Source organism: Salvelinus sp. IW2-2015, linkage group LG17 (assembly GCF_002910315.2).
Source record: "Salvelinus sp. IW2-2015 linkage group LG17, ASM291031v2, whole genome shotgun sequence".
Taxonomy (NCBI): domain Eukaryota; kingdom Metazoa; phylum Chordata; class Actinopteri; order Salmoniformes; family Salmonidae; genus Salvelinus; species Salvelinus sp. IW2-2015.
Window position 1 is genome coordinate 13,355,666 of NC_036857.1, and position 16,227 is coordinate 13,371,892.

The 16,227-nt window shown below is 46.6% G+C and overlaps 1 protein-coding gene across 1 annotated transcript in view; it reads right to left on the reverse strand.

Annotated features, from left to right (window-relative positions):
• Nucleotides 1-16,227, reverse strand: part of sema3bl (sema domain, immunoglobulin domain (Ig), short basic domain, secreted, (semaphorin) 3bl) — a 75,367-nt gene that overhangs the window by 11,522 nt on the left and 47,618 nt on the right. Inside the window, exons 9-14 of the mRNA XM_070448174.1 lie at nucleotides 11,180-11,249; nucleotides 10,851-10,995; nucleotides 4,704-4,935; nucleotides 4,499-4,590; nucleotides 4,342-4,383; nucleotides 3,985-4,210 (exon numbers count right to left, since the gene is read on the reverse strand). Of these exons, the coding sequence (XP_070304275.1) occupies nucleotides 3,985-4,210; nucleotides 4,342-4,383; nucleotides 4,499-4,590; nucleotides 4,704-4,935; nucleotides 10,851-10,995; nucleotides 11,180-11,249 (807 nt within the window). The remainder of the gene's footprint in view (nucleotides 1-3,984; nucleotides 4,211-4,341; nucleotides 4,384-4,498; nucleotides 4,591-4,703; nucleotides 4,936-10,850; nucleotides 10,996-11,179; nucleotides 11,250-16,227) is intronic.

Sequence of the window (16,227 nt, forward strand, 5' to 3'; positions counted from 1 at the left end):
AGTGAACAGCAACGGAAGGCGAGGCTGGAAGCCTGAGAGTCAAACCCAAAAATGGGGGGGGCGGGGGGGCTACCAAGGGAGTGTGGTGAAGGTCAGGTAGGAGACTGCCGTCCAACTCCCCGTGCTTACGTGGGAAGCGAGAGCTACGGGCAGACACCGTGTATGCGGTCGAGTGACGGGTCTCCTGTACGTGTGCATAGCCGGTGCGGTACATTCCAGCTCCTCGTATCGGCCGGGCTAGATTGGGCATTGAGCCAGGTACCATAGAAGCCGCTCAACGCCGTCTGGTCTCCAGTACGTCCCTCGGGCGCGCATACAGTGGCACCAGCTTACGCATGGTGTCCCCGGTTCGCCAACACAGCCCAGTGCGGGTTATTCCACCTCACCCGCACTGGTCAGGCTACGGGAGCATTCAACCACGGTAACGGTTGGGCAGGCTCAAGTGCTCAAGGGAGCTAGTACGCCTGCACGGTCCGTATATCCGGCGCCACCTCCCCGCCCAGCCCAGTACACCAGTGCCAAACACCACGCACCAGGCTCCAAGTGTGTCTCCAGAGCCCTGTTCCTCCTCCACGCACTCGCCCTTCGTGCGTGTCTCCAGCCCAGTACCACCAGTTTCCGGTAACACGCACCAAACTCCTGTGCGTCTCCAGAGTCCTGTGCTCCTGTTGTGCTCCCCGCACTAGACTTAAGGTACGTGTCCTAGCCCGGTACCACCAGTTCCGGCACCACGCACCAGGCCTACAGGCGCCTCAGCCGGCCAAGTATGCCGCTGCCGCCAGCGGTCGCCTGCGCTGCCCGTCTGCCCAGCCGTGGCCTCGCATGCCGTCTGCCGGTGTTTCCTTGCAAGTAACCATGGTTGACAGAGGATGAACAATGATTCCAAGCACCACCCTCCTTTTGAAGCTTCCAGTCTGTTATTCGAACACAATCAGCATGACAGAGTGATCTCCAGCCTTGTCCTCGTCAACAGTCACACCTGTGTTAACCTTTCTAGGACACACGTTCCGCTAGCGGAACCCCCCCACAACATTCCGCTGAAAAGGCAGCGAAATTCTAAAATATTTTTTAGAAATATGTAACTTTCACACATTAACAAGTCCAATACAGCAAATGAAAGATAAACATCTTGTTAATCTACCCATCCTGTCCGATTTAAGAAATGCTTTACAGCGAAAACACAACATATGATTATGTTAGATCACCACCAAGTTCAAAAAACACAGCCATTTTCCCAGCCAAAGATAGGAGTCACAAAAACAGAAATAGAGATAAAATTAATCAGTAACCTTTGATGATGTTCATCAGATGACACTCATAGGACATCATGTTACACAATACATGTATTTTTTGTTCGATAATGTGCATATTTATATCCAAAATGCTTCCAAAATATACGGAGAAATTGCAGAGCCACGTCAAATAACAGAAATACTCATAAACTTTGATGAAAGATACATGTTTTATATAGATTTAAAGATACACTTGTTCTTAATGCAACCGCTGTGTCAGATTTCAAAAAAACTTTACGGAAAAAGCACACCATGCAATAATCTGAGACGGCGCTCAAATATAAATAACATTTCTCTGCCATGTTGGAGTCAACAGAAATACGAAATTACATCATAAATATTCCCTTACCTTTGATTATCTTCATCAGAATGCATTCCCAGGAATCCTAGTTCGACAATTGTTGTTTTGTTCGATAATGTCAATTATTTATGTCCAAATAGCTACTTTTGCTAGCGCGTTTAGTACACATATTCAAACGCTCGTGCAAGTGACGCATAACGTCGGACGAAAACTTCAAAACGTTATATCACAGGTCGAATAAACTTGTCAAACTAAGTAGATAATCAATCTTCAGGATGTTGTTATCATATATATCCAATAACGTTCCAACCGGAGCATTCCTTCATGTCTGTAAAAGTTATGGAACGCAAGGCGATATCATGAGGAATGCGCATGACCAGGAACTGGCAATCTGTCAGACCACTGACTGAAACACCTCCCATCCGGTCCCACATCACAGTATAAACTTCATTCAATGTTCTACCGACTGTTGACATCTAGTGGAAGGCGTAGGAAGTGCAAACAAATCCATATCTTCCTGGGATTTGAATAGGCGATGAGTATAAAAAATACCAGCCTCAGAATTTCCACTTCCTGTTTGGAAGTTTGCCTGCCATATGAGTTCTGTTATACTCACAGACATAATTCAAACAATTTTAGAAACTTCAGAGTGTTTTCTATCCAATAGTAATAATAATATGCATATATTAGCATCTGGGACAGAGTAGGAGGCAGTTCAATTTGGGCACGCTATTCATCCAAAGTGAAAATGCTGCCCCCTATCCCTAAAAAGAGAATCACTGACATGATGTTAGCTGGTCCTTTGTGGCAGGGATGAAATGCATTGGAAATATTTGGGGGGGATTCAGTTCATTTGCATGGAAAAGAGGGACCTTGCAATTAATTGCAATTCATCTGATCACTCTTCATAACATTCTGGATTATATGCAAATTGCCATTATACAAACTGAGGCAGCAGACTTTGTGAAAATTAATATTTGTGTCATTCTCAAAACTTTTGGCCACGACTGTAGACCTGACACTGGGCTATACAATATAAACTACACATGATTTCAACTTCCCTCTAGACCTGACACTGGGATATACAATATAAACKACACATGATTTCAACTGGCCTTTGGTCGTCCAACCTATAAATTTTTTACAGTGTATGTCTTGTTCGCTCTCCCCTGAGACAAAATCAGAGATGCTATTTATATTTATTTCTCTACAGACCCAGGTTGCAGCCCAAATGGTACCCTATTACCTATATACTGTAGTGAACTATACTTTTGACCAAAGCCCTGTAGTCAGGGTTGGAGTGTTATCTGGTTACAAAAACACTAACTGTAATCAGTTATGTTACCAGCACTAATATTGTAATCAGATTACAGATACTTTTGAAAAACTAGATGATTACTTATTGGATCACTTTTACATTCAGACAAACCAAATTTATGATGACACACCAAATGTGTTTGATGGGTCATTTTTGTCTTCATCTAATGCCTTTTAAAGGGAAAGTAACTGAAAGTAATCAGTTACTGAGTTTGGGTAATCCAAAAGTTACATTCCTGATAAACATTTTGGACAGGTAACTAGTAGCTATAACGGATTACATTTAGAAAGTAACCAAACCAATCCTTCCTGTAGTGCACTATGTAGGCAATAGGGTACCATTTATGATTTTTTTATTTTTAATATTTTTATTTCACCTTTATTTAACCAGGTAGGCTAGTTGAGAACAAGTTCTCATTTACATTACAACTGTGACCTGGCCAAGTTAAAGCAAAGCAGTTAGACACATACAGCAACACAGAGTTACACATGGAATAAACAAACATACAGTCAATAATACAGTAGAAAAAGTATATATACAGTGTGTGCAAATGAGGTAAGATAAGGGAGGTAAGGCAATAAATAGGCCATGATGGCGAAGTAATTACAATATACCAATTAAACACTGGAGTGATAGTTCTGCTCCAGAAGATGAATGTGCAAGTAGAGATACTGGGGTGCAAAGGAGCAAGATAAATGAATACAGCATGGGGATGAGGTAGTTGGATGGGCTATTTACAGATGGGCTATGTACAGATGCAGTCCCAGTGTTTGTCCTACCTCACCTCTCAGAGTCTAATGCCTCTCAATGGACGAGTTTGACCTCTGACCTCCCTGGAGCAAATACTTTGGGTCAATTTCCGCTTGGCCACCATGACAGCCAGACTAGCTCACCCCCTTCACCCCTCTGTCATGCACACCATTGTAATAAGCATTTATCAACAGGATATTGACAACTCATGTTGTGAGTCTCTGTACTGTATATCCTTCTCAAATAGTCTATCATCTTCGTTTTGTAATTCATTTACACTCATTTCATTCCCACCCTTTACCCTCCATCTCCCCCTCTCTCACCACTGAGGTTCTGGTCCATACACTGCAGGGCCGGGTTGCCGTGCCTGATGTCCTGACGGCGATAGCGGCGTCTGCTGAGCGAGGTGTAGCGAGTGCAGGAGGTGCCGTCCCAGGCACAGTAGGGGTCTCTGGCCAGGCAGCACTCAGCACAGGCCTTCCCATATGTCTCACACCTGTGAAGCCTCAGCTGGGCCACACCCACCGGAGAACCCACGTACAGTGCTTGCTGTGTGCGGAAAGGGATCAGAGTACAACCAGAGAATGAGAATCTAATGTTTTATCGTAGTGTTGGCTTCAGTGCTTGCATGTTTTCTTTAAATTTATGTAAACTGTGATAAAGAATTTACATTTACTCACCCTTTTTACTGAGATCTCCAAAGAGGTAATGGGAGTTGGCACCTTGATAAAATAAAAATAATATATTTCATTCGCATTCAGACATTGTGAATTGGTTAGACTTTTAAATACATGAGGAGGGGAGACGGAGGAGAAAGGAGGAGTCTTATCTAGTTACCTTAAAGACCTGCAGCTCCTCCAGAGTGACCTCTTCTGTGTCCAAAGTGTTGCCGCTGCGCAATGCAATGACCTTCAGCACAGTGCCTATGTCTGGGGTCAGAGGTCAGGGGTCAAAATGGTCAACTTACATCCCAATACACTCAAGTTTCCTAACTAGTCACCACTCAGACTAATTACAGAAATGTGGAGAAGTTAGGACGAACCTGTGCCTATGAACATGACGTCATACTGTCCAYCCTCTGCCTCTACACGGTCCACCACGATCTGTTTGAGGCGGTAGGGCAAGTTGGCCTTGACCAGCAGAGGCTGCTTCATGGCCGGGTACACCAGTCGCCACATCAGGGGGTGCCCTCGGGCAAACTGGAGCACTGCGTCTGGGAAGTCCTTGGTACTGCCAAACTGTCTGCCAGGCTGGTTGGTGATCTTACTAGGGCACTGGAGATGAGAGGAACTCTTTAGTAATCATTTTAGAAAAACATGATTTGTGTTAAATGTAAAAGGGTTGGGGGAATGTGATATGAACGCTTTATTCAGCTGTGTTTTTAGAGATCAGTTGATGAGTCATTTAGTAAGTTAGGTCTGTGTTTCTCTGTGACTCCCTTACAATGTTTGGCTGGGAGTCATATTCAACACTGCTTGGGAAGATTTCTTAAAATTCTGTCATAACATTGACTAATCCATAGGCACTTCTGACAGCATTGAAAAAAATAATTTCAGTTACTGTAAGTTGGAATGGACATAGAATTTCATTATCGAACAGTGGCGTGAATTCATGGATGCCAACGGAAGCCAGGCTTCCCCAAAAAAATTGACAAAGAAAAAATATATAAAATGTATGTCACGTTCCTGACCTGTTTTCTCTTGTTTTGTATTTATTTAGTATGGTCAGGGCGTGAGTTGGGTGGGTTGTCTATGTGTTGTTTTCTATGTTGGGGTTTTGTGTGTTCGGCCTGGTATGATTCTCAATCAGAGGCAGCTGTCAATCGTTGTCCCTGATTGAGAATCATACTTAGGCAGCCGGGGTTTCACGTGTGTTTTTGTGGGTGTTTGTATTTCGTGTCAGTGTTCGTGCCACACGGGACTGTCTTTCGGTTTGATTCGCTTTGTTATTTTGTTTCGTGTAGTGTTCAGTTTATTGTTAATAAATCATGGACACTTTCCACTCTGCATCTTGGGCGATCCCCTGACATCTCCTGGGGTTCAGACGATAGAGGAAGGAAATCAGCCGTTACAGAAGACACCCGCACCAAAGAAAGACCAAGCGGAGTGGAATAGAGGGCAGCGAAGCAGGACAGCAGAGCCGGACCACGGACCCTGGACTTGGAAGATCCGGGACGGCAAGGGACGCCTCCTGGCTCAGCCAGGGGAATATCGCCGTCCAAGGCGGAGTTGGGGGCAAGCGAAGGTCAGTGCAGGCGTTTGGTATGAAGGCAGGCAGGCGGCGACGCGGTTGGGAAGCCCGAGAGTCAGAGACCCAAAACTTGTCTTGGGGGGGACACGCGGATGTGTGGCAAAGCGGGTGGATACTCGTGACCAACTCCCGTTGCTTCCATGGAGTTGAGTAGGGCGTCGTACTGGTCAGACACCGTGTTATGCGGTGAAAGCCTGCACGGTGTTCCCAGTATCGCGTGCTTAGCCCAGTGCGGCTATTCCACCTCGCCCGACTGGGTAGGCTAGGTTGGGCATTCGAGCCGGGTGTCATGAAGCCGGCCCAACGATCTGGTCTCCAGTGCGTCTCCTCGGGCCGGCGTACATGGGACGCAGCCTTACAAATGGTGTCCCCGGTTCGCCAGGCATAGCCCAGTGCGGGCTATTCCACCTCGCCGCACTGGCAGGGCTACGGGGCTTCAACTTGGTAGAAGGATGGGGCAGGTGGTGCTCAGAGCGATGTTCTTCACGGTCCAGTATATCCGGTGCCACCTCCACGTACCAGTCCTTCCGGTGGCAGCCCCCGTACCAGGCTGTCTTCCGGGTTCTCTCTCCAGTTGCTCTCATCTGGCCCAGCGCGTCTGAGCTGTCTGCATGCCCAGCCTGTCTGAACTGCCTGCCTGCCCAGCGCTGTCTGAGCTGCCTGCCTGCCCGCAGCGCTGTCTGAGCTGCTGCCGCCAGCGCTGTCTGAGCTGGCCTGCCTGCCCAGCGTCATCTGAGTCTGCCTGCCCAGCGTCATCTGAGGCCGCCGTCTGTGGTCCGAGCCGTCAGAGCCTGCCCGTCTGTCCGGCGGCGTCAGATGCTGCCCGTCTGGTCCACCTGAGCCGTCAGCCAGACAGGAGCAGCCAGAGGCCGTCGCCAGACAGGAGAGTCAGTGCCAGTCCGATGCGGAGCAGGAGGCAGCCAGTGCCGTCGCGCAAGCAGGAGCAGCCAGTACGGTCAGCAAGCCGGATCCACCAGCCAGCCAGGAGCCCGAACTGTCCAGCCAGGATCGCCAGAGAGCCAGCCGAGGGATCGCGCCCGGAGCGAGCCAGCGGTCGCGAGCCAGGCCAGGATCCGCGAGAGCCAGCCAGCCAGGATCGCCGGAGCGGCGCCAGCTGGCAGCCAGGATCCAGAGAGCCGCCCGCCAGCCAGGATGTCCCCTCAGTCCGGTGTGCCCTCAGTCCGGTCGCCCTCGTCCGGGTGCTGCCCCTCAGTCCGGTGCTTGCGGTTTGCTATAGTGGGGGATTGACATGGAGGGTGGTGTGTGGAAGGCAGGGGCGATAGGAGGCGACATTGTTAAGGTGGGTTCCACGTCCGCGGCGCAGAGCCGCCCGCGGACAGAGCCCGGCACCCAGACCTCCCCTAGAGTTTTAAGGTGGTGCGCGCCGGAGTCGCACCTTGAGGGGGGGGGTTATGTCACGTTCCTGACCGTTGTTCTCTTGTTTTGGTATTTTATTTAGTATGGTCAGGGCGTGAGTTTGGTGGTCTTGGTCTTGTGTTGGTTTGTCTTTGTGTTGGGGTTTTGTGTGTTTCGGCCTGTATGATTCTCATCAGAGGCAGCTGTCAATCGTTGTCTCCTGATTGAGAATTATACTTAGGGCAGCCGGGTTTCACGTGTGTGTTGTATTTCGTGTCGGTGTTCGTGCGCACACGGACTGTCTTTCGGTTTTGATTCGCTTTGTTTATTTTGTTTCGTGTAGTGTTCAGTTTATTGTTAATATCATGGACACTTTCCACCTCTGCGTCTTGGTCGATCCTAACATCCTTTCAGACGAAGAGGAGGAAATCAGTCGGTTACAGCAGATGTATCTTTTGTCTCTATGTTTCATAATTTTCCTTCAAATCGCAAGAGGCTGAATGTATCTGACCGGAGATAGCATCCGAGCGAGCAAAACAGCGCCCCTCTGTATGTGTAGGCCATCTATCTAAAGCAGTCTGGTCCAAAAAAGTATGACATTGTTGCTGCCCATAGCACTGAATGCAAGGGACGCCCGTGACCATTTGGCCTCCCTTGATAATAAAAAWATATATAATAGCCAATCAGCGTTGGTCCTGGCGCACCAAAAAAAAGTGTAAATGGAAGCCATCAAGAGCATATGTCATTGACAGAAACAACTTGAATTCGCAAGGCATATGAACTAACAGGTTAAAGAGCAAACAATGCATTTATCACAACACAATACAGCACTAGTCAAAAGTTTGGATACACCTACTCATTCAAGGGTTTTTCTTTTTTTCCACTATTTTCTACATTGTAGAATAATACTGAAGACATCAAGACTATGAAATAACACATATGGAATCATGTCGTAACCAAAAAAGTGTTTAACAAAACAAAATATATTTTAGATTTTAGATTCTTCAAAGTAGCCACTCTTTGCCTTGATGACAGCTTTGCACACTCTTGGCATTCTCTCAACCAGCTTCATGAGGAATGTATTTCCAACAGTCTTGAAGGAGTTCCCACATATGCTTAGCAATTGTTGGCTGCTTTTCCTTCACTCTGTGGTCCAACTCATCCCAAACCATCTCAATTGGGTTGAGGTCGGATAAATAAATAATTTACAGTGTCACCAGCAAAGCACCCCCACACCATCATACCTCCTCCTCCATGCTTCACGGTGGGAAACACACATGTGAAGATCATCCGTTCACCTTCTCTGCGTCTCACAGAGACACAGCGAATGGAATCAAAAATCTCACATTTGGACTCATCAGACCAAAGGACAGATTTCCACCGGTCTAATGTCCATTGCTCGTGTTTCTTGTCCCAAGCAAGTCTCTTCTTATTATTGGTGTACTTTAGTAGTGGGTTCTTTGCAGCAATTTGACCATGAAGGCCCGATTCCCACAGTCTCCTCTGAACAGTTGATGTTGAGATCTGTCTGTTATTTGAACTCTGTGAAGCATTTATTTGGGCTGCAATTTCTGAGGCTGGTAACTCTAATGAACTCATCCTCTGCAGCAGAGGTAACTCTACTTTGAAGAATCTAAAATCTAAAATATATTTTTATTTGTTTAACACTTTTTTGGTTACTACATGATTCCATATGTGTTATTTCATAGTTTTGATGTCTTCAYTATTATTTTACAATGTAGAAAATAATAAAAATAAAGAAAAACCCTTGATGAGTAGGTGTGTCCAAACCTTTGACTGGTTGTAGGTTGTAATATGGCTTTTTTTTTTAGCTTCCCCAGTGATTTTACCCACGCACCACTACTGCTATCAAAGCCTATCTAAATTCCTGAATTGACAGGAATGGAGAAAGAATTGTTGCCAAATTCTTATCTACTCTCATTATGGGTGTGAAAACTATGCACACCGCCTAAGTACTAAATCATAGAAAATTGCACAATTACACAATAGCTTTCAGAAACAGTACAGCTGAGGTGATCTCTGTTTGAGGGAGGAGATGACAGCTAAATGTCTCCACAGTGCCAAACAGAGGATTCGTCCAAAATGGCTCCCTATTCCCTATGGACAATGGTCAGAAGTCGTGTACTATATAGGGAATAGGGTGCTATTTGAGACGAACACAGATCCAAGCCAGTCAGCTATATATTGATCCCGTAATTTAGGGTGTCTTTGGCTTAGGAGTGTTTACATTGGTGAACCTCAGGAATGAGCAAACTGTAGCAGATCCCCCCTGCATATGTAGAGTATTCGTAAAGGAGCATGTACACAGTAAATTCTCCAGTGTCTATACGGGTCCACACTTTTCAGTGTTAAATTAACACAATGCTAGGGTAAAGCCTTATTTGAATATTTCCCAGAGTGCCTTGGCTTTCCAGTGAATTGTAGTTAATACCCATTACACATTTTTTCTGATGGACACATGGTTGTTGCATTCATCGATTTTTAGACCTGTGGTCTTCGACAATATATGTTATCATTAACATTAAATTCCCTAAAACAATACAACGTACAAAGTATTTAATAAGGTCTTATTTTGAGGGCCTAGTTTTACCCTAATACAGTGGCCTAAAACTCATGGGTTTCAGGCCTGCAAGTCACATTATGATGTGTATTTCCTATTGGAATCCAACCAGAGTGGGGATATCCAACATTTAGAATTCTTCAGAATGACTGCCAGGTTGGGAAAACTACTAATACAGCATATGAGACTACCTAACCATTTAAACCGGAACAACAAGTAACAGATTGGATTAGTTAAGATAAATATATATTATTTATATTTGAGTAGCATTAGATTAATTAATAAATCAATTTAGTTGCAAAAACATAGAGATTGAAACAAACAATTWAAAAAAAAATCACCAATGCTGGGGTTCTTTTACACCAATGGGTGTAAAAGAAGCATGGTGGTTAGAGCGTTGGACTAGTAACCGAAAGGTTGCAAGATCGAATCCCCGAGCTGACAAGGTACAAATCTGTCGTTCTGCCCCTGAACAAGGCAGTTAACCCACTGTTCCTAGGCCGTCATTGAAAATAAGAATTTGTTCTTAACTGACTTGCCTAGTTAAATAAAGGTAAAATAAAAAATTTATTACAGGCTTGTCCCTGAATGGCTTGTCTCTCTCTCTCTCTCTCTCTCGGCCAGGACATACTTCTTAATCAGGCCTGTGTGTGTGGATTGAAACCACAGAGGTGCCGACTCTGCTCTGACACTCGGGCACTGAATGAAGCTAAATTACAGCGATGTGGATGACAAGAAAACATGAGGCAGAGCTGCTGAGGGAAGGACCAACAATAGCCACACTGTCACAACTGGACGAGCTCTTTATCCCTCTGTTGGAGTTTCTTCTTCATGCTCTCTGTCGCTGTCTGTCTCCCTTTCTCATTCTATTTCTCTCTCTCGCCCCAGTTTGATCACCTGATCTCTCTCACACAAGCAAGCTGACAAGGAGTCTGAAACAAAGTATTAGTTTGTAGATATGGCATGGTAGCCTGCAGTATGGTACTGTATGGTATTACTCACCACGCCAGGTCTTGGATAGGGCACTCTGCCCTCGTAAGCCCCCCACTGGTAGTCAGGTCCCTCCTTGTGTGCAAACGGCCCGTTGAAGGCTTCTCTGATGTCTGCCATACGGTACACACAAACTGCAAAGCCTTGGAACACGTTACTAGGGGAGAGAGGAACGTTTAATGTTAGTGACTGATTTCATTAGGGTTTGGTTCCTCCATTTTACATGTTAAAACTACAGACTGGGATTTGAAAAACAACAAAATGTCCGCCTTGCCGCTTGTTTTGGTAAACAACCAAGGGATGGGTCTGGAGGAATGTGTGTAACCATGTGTGGAGCTCACCTGATGGTGCTGAAGATAGCATAAACATCTGGGTTCTTCTCATCCTTGCCTCTAAGCAGAAAAACATCCTCTGTGAAACAAAATACAAGCGTTATTGAGTACTTTTGTTAATGTGCTCAGGTTTGGTGCCTGCGAGCATAAATTATTTGTGCGTGTGTGTGTGTGTGTGTGTGTGTGTGTGTGTGTGTGTACTCGATGCTCATACCAGAGAACATCCAACAGCTGTGTGTGTGGTGTGTGTCAGAAGGATGTATGACTGTGTGAGAGAGATGGGAGGTATGCACACTCTGACGCTCATACCAGAGAACTCCAACAGCTGTGTGTGTGTGTGTGTCGAAGGGTGTGTGACTGTGTGAGAGAGATGGAGGTATGCACACTCTACGCTCATACCAGAGAACATCCAACAGCTGTGTGGTGTGTGTGTGTCAGAAGGGATGTGTGACTGTGTGAGAGAGATGGGAGGTATGCACACTCTGACGCTCATACCAAGAGCACATCCAACAGCTGTGTGTGTGTGTGTGTGTGTCAGAAGGGATGTATGACTGTGTGAGAGAGATGGGAGGTATGCACACTCTGACGCTCATACCAGAGAACATCCAACAGCTGTGTGTGTGTGTGTGTGTCAGAAGGGATGTATGACTGTGTGAGAGAGATGGGAGGTATGCACACTCTGACGCTCATACCAGAGAACATCAAATCAAATCAATGTATTTGTCACATACACATGGTTAGCAGATGTTAATGCGAGTGTAGCGAATGCTTGTGCTTCTAGTTCCGACAATGCAGTAATAACCAACAAGTATCTAACCTAACAATTCCACAACTACTACCTTATACACACAAGTGTAAAGGGATAAAGAATATGTACATAAAGATATATGAATGAGTGATGTACAGAACGGCATAGGCAAGATGCAGTAGATGGTATAGAGTACAGTATATACATATGAGATGAGTAATGTAGGGTATGTAAACATAAAGTGGCATAGTTTAAAGTGGCTAGTGATACATGTATTACATAAGATGGCAAGATGCAGTAGATGATAAGAGTACAGTATATACATATACATATGAGATGAGTAATGTAGGATATGTAAACATTATATTAAGTGGCATTGTTTAAAGTGGCTAGTGGTACATTTTTACATAATTTCCATCAATTCCCTTATTAAGTGGCTGGAGTTGAGTCAGTATGTTGGCAGCGGCTGCTAAATGTTAGTGTGGCTGTTTAACAGTCTGATGGCCTTGAGATAGAAGCTGTTTTTCAATCTCTCGGTCCCTGCTTTGATGCACCTGTACTGACCTCGCCTTCTTGGATGATAGCGGGGTGAAACGGCAGTGGCTTGGGTGGTTGTTGTCCTTGATGATCTTTATGGCCTTCCTGTGACACGGGTGGTGTAGGTGTCCTGGAGGGCAGGTAGTTTGCCCCGGTGATGCGGTGATGCTTTGTGCATCCTGTCGGGCCCTCTGGAGAGCCTTACGGTGTGGGCGGAGCAGTTGCCGTACCAGGCGGTGATACAGCCGACAGGATGCTCTCGATTGTGCATCTGTAGAAGTTTGTGAGTGCTTTTGGTGACAAGCCGAATTTCTTCAGCCTCCTGAGGTTGAAGAGGCGCTGCTGCGCCTTCTTCACAACGCTGTCTGTGTGGATGGACCAATTCAGTTTGTCCGTGATGTGTACACTGAGGAACTTAAAACTTTCACCTCCTCCACTACTGTCCCGTCGATGTGGATAGGGGGTGCTCCCTCTGCTGTTTCCTGAAGTCCACAATCATCTCCTTTGTTTTGTTGACGTTGAGTGTGAGGTTATTTTCCTAACACCACACTCCGAGGGCCCTCACCTCCTCCCTGTAGGCCGTCTCGTCGTTGTTGGTAATCAAGCCTACACTGTAGTGTCATCCGCAAACTTGATGATTGAGTTGGAGGCGTGCATGGCCACGCAGTCATGGGTGAACAGGGAGTACAGGAGAGGGCTCAGAACGCACCCTTGTGGGGCCCCAGTGTTGAGATCAGCGGGGTGGAGATGTTGTTACCTACCCTCACCACCTGGGGGCGGCCGTCAGGAAGTCCAGGACCCAGTTGCACAGGGCGGGGTCGAGACCCAGGGTCTCGAGCTTGTGACGAGTTTGGAGGGTACTATGGTGTTAAATGCTGAGCTGTAGTCGATGAACAGCATTCTCACATAGGTATTCCTCTTGTCCAGATGGGTTAGGGCAGTTGTGCAGTGTGGTTGCGATTGCGTCGTCTGTGGACATATTGGGTCGGTAAGCAAATTGGAGTGGGTCTAGGGTGTCCGGTAGGGTGGGGGTGATATGGTCCTTGACTAGTCTCTCAAAGCACTTCATGATGACGGAAGTGAGTGCTACGGGGCGGTAGTCGTTTAGCTCAGTTACCTTAGCTTTCTTGGGAACAGGAACAATGGTGGCCCTCTTGAAGCATGTGGGAACAGCAGACTGGGATAAGGATTGATTGAATATGTCCGTACACACCAGCCACTGGTCTGCGCACTGCTCTGAGGACGCGGCTGGGAATGCCGTCTGGGCCTGCAGCCTTGCGAGGGTTAACACGTTTAAATGTTTTACTCACCTCGGCTGCAGTGAAGGAGAGCACGCAGGTTTTGGTAGCGGGCCGTGTCAGTGGCACTGTATTGTCCTCAAAGCGAGCAAAAAAGTTATTTAGCCTGTCTGGGAGAAGACATCCTGGTCCGTGACGGGGCTGGTTTTCTTTTTTGTAATCCGTGATTGACTGTAGACCCTGCCACATACTCTTGTGTCTGAGCTGTTGAATTGCGACTCTATTTTGTCTCTATACTGGGACTTAGCTTGTTTGATTGCCTTGGAGAGAAATAGCTACACTGTTTGTATTCGGTCATGTTTCCGGTCACCTTGCCCTGGTTAAAAGCAGTGTTCGCGCTTTTCAGTTCACGCGAATGCTGCCGTCAATCACGGTTTCTGGTTTGGGAATGTTTTAATTGTTGCTGTGGGTACGACATCGTCAATGCACTTTCTAATGAACTCGTCACCGAATCAGCGTATTCGTCAATATTGTTGTTGGACGCAATGCGGAACATATTCCAATCCGCGTGATCGAAGCAGTCTTGAAGCGTGGAATCAGTTTGGTCGGACCAGCGTTGAACAGACCGAGCGAGGGAGCTTGTTGTTTTAGTTTCTGTTTGTAGGCTGGAAGCAACAAAATGGGTCGTGGTCAGCTTTTTCCGAAAGGAGGGCGGGGAGGCCTTATATGCGTCGCGGATGTTAGTTAACAATGATCCAAGGTTTTACCCAGCCCTGGTAGCACACATCGATATGCTGATAGAATTTAGGGAGTTTTGTTTTCAGATTAGCCTTGTTAAAATCCCCAGCTACGACGAATGCAGCCTCAGGGTGTGTGGTTTCCAGTTTACAAAGAGTCAGATAAAGTTCGTTCAGGGCCATCGATGTGTCTGCTGGGGGGGATATATACGGCTGTGATTATAATCGAAGAGAATTCCCTTGGTAGATAATGCGGTCGACATTTGATGTTGAGGAATTCTAGATCAGGTGAACAGAATGACTTGAGTTCCTGTATGTTGTTATGATCACACCACGTTCTCGTTAATCTATAAGGATACACCCCCGCCCCTCTTCTTACCTGAAAGATGTATGTTTCTGTCGGCGCGATGTGTGAAGAAACCAGCTGGCTATAACCGACTCTGTTGAGCGTCTCTTGAGTTAGCCATGTTTCCGTGAAGCAGAGAACGTTACAATCTCTGATGTCTCTCTGGAATGTTACCCTTGCTCGGATTTCCATCAACCTTATTGTCAAGAGACTGGACATTGGCGAGTAGTATGCTAGGGAGTGAGCGCGATGTGCCCGTCTCCGAAGCCTGACCAGGAGACTGCTACGTTTGCCCTTTTTACGGCGTCGCATAGGGTCGCCGGCTGGGATCAGATCCATTGTATTGGGTGGAAGGCAAAAACTGGATCCGTTTCGGAAAGTATAATTCCTGGCCGTAACGATGGTGAGTTGACGTTGCTCTTATATTCAGTAGTTCCTCCCGACTGTATGTAATGAAACCTAAGATTACCTGGGGTACCAATGTAAGGAATAACACATAAAAAACAAAATACTGCATATTTTCCAAGGAACGCGAAGCGAGGCGGCCATCTCCGGTCGCGCCGGACGTTGTCATATAGCAGCTGTGTGTGTGGTGTGTGTGTCAGAAGGGATGTATGACTGTGTGAGAGAGGATGGGAGGTATGCACAGTCTGACGCTCATACCAGAGAACATCCAACAGCTGTGTGTGTGTGTGTGTCAGAAGGGATGTATGACTGTGTGAGTGAGATGGGAGGTATGCACACTCTGACGCTCATACAGAGAACATCCAACAGCTTGTGTGTGTGTGTCAGAAGGGTGTATGACTGTGTGAGAGAGATGGGAGGTATGCACACTCTGACGCTCATACCAAGAACATCCAACAGCTGTGTGTGTGTGTGTCAGAAGGGATGTATGACTGTGTGAGAGAGATGGGAGGTATGCACACTCTGACGCTCATACCAGAGAACATCCAACAGCTGTGTGTGTGTGTGTGTGTCAGAAGGGATGTATGACTGTGTGAGAGAGATGGGAGGTATGCACACTCTGACGCTCATACCAGAGAACATCCAACAGCTGTGTGTGTGTGTGTGTCAGAAGGGATGTATGACTGTGTGAGAGAGATGGGAGGTATGCACACTCTGACGCTCATACCAGAGAACATCCAACAGCTGTGTGTGTGTGTGTGTGTCAGAAGGGATGTATGACTGTGTGAGAGAGATGGGAGGTATGCACACTCTGACGCTCATACCAGAGAACATCCAACAGCTTGTGTGTGTGTGTGTGTCAGAGGGATGTATGACTGTGTGAGAGAGATGGAGGTATGCACACTCTGACGCTCATACCAGAGAACATCCAACAGCTGTGTTGTGTGTGTGTGTCAGAAGGGATGTATGACTGTGTGAGAGAGATGAGGTATGCACACTCTGACGCTCATACACAGAGAACATCCAACAGCTGTGTGTGTGTGTGT